The sequence below is a fragment of the Pygoscelis adeliae genome, unplaced genomic scaffold, assembly GCF_000699105.1.
Source record: "Pygoscelis adeliae isolate BGI_AS28 unplaced genomic scaffold, ASM69910v1 Scaffold420, whole genome shotgun sequence".
Classification (NCBI taxonomy): Eukaryota; Metazoa; Chordata; class Aves; order Sphenisciformes; family Spheniscidae; genus Pygoscelis; species Pygoscelis adeliae.
Genome location: NW_008823871.1, coordinates 1,116,267 through 1,119,030, shown reverse-complemented (window position 1 = coordinate 1,119,030; position 2,764 = coordinate 1,116,267). Strand labels below are relative to the sequence as shown.

The following is a 2,764-nucleotide window of genomic DNA, read 5'->3' as shown; positions in this document are numbered from 1 at the left end:
CTTTCCCCCATCTCCCCACCCTGGTCCAGTCCAGCTGGAGCTGCTCCTGCCAGAGGGCAGGTGGAGGGGCCGGGGGCGTCATGGCCCCTCAGCACCTTCTAGGAAGAAGCAGTTGGTCCTCTGGCGGTGGTGGGGGGCTGTGGTTATCTAGGGGGTCTCACAGCCTAGTTAATAGGTGGCAGGAAAAGTGTGGGGGCTTTACTGGGCAATGGTGTCACCTGCAACCAGCCTCTTGAGGGTGTTGGGCTCTTGTCCCCCACCCCAGCCCTCCCAGGTAATTTCAGACGGTCCATGTCTCCTCGGGAAGTCCATCCCTTGGCATCAGCACAGGGAGGGCTCCCAGGTGACCCCAAATGTTCAGTCTCCCATCCCTGCTCGGTGCCTGTACCTTGACGGAGAAGGCGAGCGCCACGAAGCCGAGACAGCAGAGGTTCATGTAGATGGTGTTGAAGATGGACCAGACGAGGTGGTCGCGGGGCGTTGGGGAGGCGCCAACGGCAAGGACGGTGGGAGACGGCTCCCGCTTGTGGGATGGTGCAGGAAGTTAATCCTCCCGTGGGTAGGAGGTGTCCATGGCCACAGCGAGGGGCACCCCGCGGCTCTTCTGCTCCACCAGCCTGGCTGGGGGAGCAGGGCAGGGTGGCCCCTTTATATAGTCCTTGTCTACGGCACGACCTCAACTCTTCTATATATAAACCCGAGAAATTACAGCCCTTCCCGGGCTGTGGTTATCAGACATGCTTGGCTGGGAGCTAGGAGAAACAAACTTGGTTTTGCGAGCCTACGGGCTTTTTATATCCAGCATACCTCCTGCGATGAGGAGCACAGACGGCTCCAGCACGATGGAGGGAGACGCCGAGCGCTCGGGGAGGGCTGTTGGGATGGAGCCACGGGATGACTTTGAAACCAAGTGACCATCACCCTGAGGGGCTGATACGAGACAGACCCTCGGTGCCAGGATCTCTCGCTGCGCCAGCTCGCACCAATACCTTCAGCCCAATCCCTCCAGGTGGTCTTGGCTGGGAAGGCTGTTACGACCCAGACTGGGTGACTCAGGGGGTCGTAGCGGTTTCGTGATTCCCTTGGGCTAAATTAAGGTGAAACGACACCAGGCGATCAATTAAATGCTTTATTTATGGAACATGCAACTTAAACTTGGAAAGTGTAATAATAGGCAGCGTGAATTCTATTGAGGCATTTATAAGAAGAAAAGGAAAGAGAGGGAGAGAGAGATACCACCACCCCTGGATCCCGTGATGATGATGACGGACGTGGCAATCCCGGTGATGGGGGATCCCGTGATGATGATGACGGACGTGGCAATCCTCCGGTGATGGGTGCACCCACGGCTCCTTGGAGTTGTGCCTTTTTATAATCTAGTCCCTGCCTCTCGGGGAGTTATGTACCTCCTGATCCTTTGTGCAGGTGCCATTGGGGGTGGTGGTCGTGAGCCCCTTCCTCAAATAAACTCTGTATGACCTCGGGCCACGTATGGTGCGTTGTCATGCCGGGCCTATCAGGACATGGGACTGCGCACCCTCCGGCACATCCTCCGTGTCCTGAGTTATCTGACCTCTCGCTTAAGGTTTATCGCTGCTATGCAGACCGTGATTTGTTTTACCACGTTTGAGACATTAACTCTTTCAGTCTCTCACAAAGGCCCCTCGTTCGCAGCGCGTTTGGGCCACTGGATGCATTAAATGGGAACTTAATGCCAAAATGTGGAAGAGCTACTTCTACGGGGTTCCCTGGAATTGGGAGGAGATGGGGCTGTGCAGTGGGATGGGGTGTGTACAGCCAGAAAAACACAGAGATTCTCTTTTTTTCTTTCCTTCTTCTGCCATGCCTAAATTTTTAGGAAGAAACTTATCTAGGATCTGGGCTGGAAGTGCTCTGCACCATGGCGGGGATGGAGGCAGAGAGCCACGGAGCCAGCAGCGGGAGGAGGAGGCTGTCCTGAAGATGCACAAGGACCCTCTTCTCCTTCCCCGCTGTGAATAAGGTGACAGGCGAGGGGGTTTGGCAGGGCGAGCTTTATTTGTGGCAACAGCAACCTATACAGGCGTCACAGCTCGGTTAAACACCGGGAAGCCCAGCAGATCCCTGCTGAGGCACAGAAACGAAGAAGAAAGGGGGGCTGTCCCCCGCATCCCAGCCTGGCCCACCCATCCCCTTCCATGCGGTGGCTGTGCTGGGGACACCCAGGGGTGCAGGCAGCGAGGGGACAGGGTGTCACTCTCTTTCTCAGCGCGCCAGACGCCCAAAGCAGGGACACGGGGACATTTTGGGAGGAAGAGGAGGGGAGAGGAGAAGCACCCCCCGGGCTGGCAGCAAGCAGGTCGGTGGCCATGCGGCAGTCAGGTGGTGGTGGTGGATATCACGATGATGATGACGACGATGATGGCCACCACAATGAGGACCAGCAGCACGGAGCAGATGATGTTCAACACCTTGGCACGGGCACCATGCCGCCGGGCACCCTCCAGGTCCCCCAGCACCTTGCAGTCGCGGGCCTGTGGGGGCAAATGGGGGGCTCAGCAGGGGGGGACCCAGCTGGGGGCATGGCCTGGCCCGGGGGTGGCCGCAAGGTGGTGCTGGGACCTTAGGGATGCATCGCCTCAGGACAGGGGGTGAAGCCACTGGGCACTGCCCGTTCCCCCTGCCCGCAGCCCTGGCTCTCGGGGTGGGCAGGCTTGGCGAGGGACGGGATCGCGGGGGGAGCGGATCAGGGGATCCCTGGGCAGGGTGGCATCAGGGGGGGTCT

The 2,764-nt window shown here is 58.7% G+C and overlaps 2 protein-coding genes across 2 annotated transcripts in view; both read right to left on the bottom strand.

Annotated features, from left to right (window-relative positions):
* Positions 1 to 574, bottom strand: part of LOC103925386 (interferon-induced transmembrane protein 5-like) — a 1,697-nt gene extending 1,123 nt beyond the window's left edge. The window contains 1 exon segment of the mRNA XM_009334099.1: positions 389 to 574. Coding sequence (XP_009332374.1) covers positions 389 to 574 — 186 coding nt within the window.
* A 1,449-nt stretch (positions 575 to 2,023) lies between these two features.
* Positions 2,024 to 2,764, bottom strand: part of IFITM3 (interferon induced transmembrane protein 3) — a 3,899-nt gene continuing 3,158 nt past the window's right edge. The window contains exon 2 of the mRNA XM_009334087.1: positions 2,024 to 2,513. Coding sequence (XP_009332362.1) covers positions 2,358 to 2,513 — 156 coding nt within the window. The 3' untranslated portion in view covers positions 2,024 to 2,357. The remainder of the gene's footprint in view (positions 2,514 to 2,764) is intronic.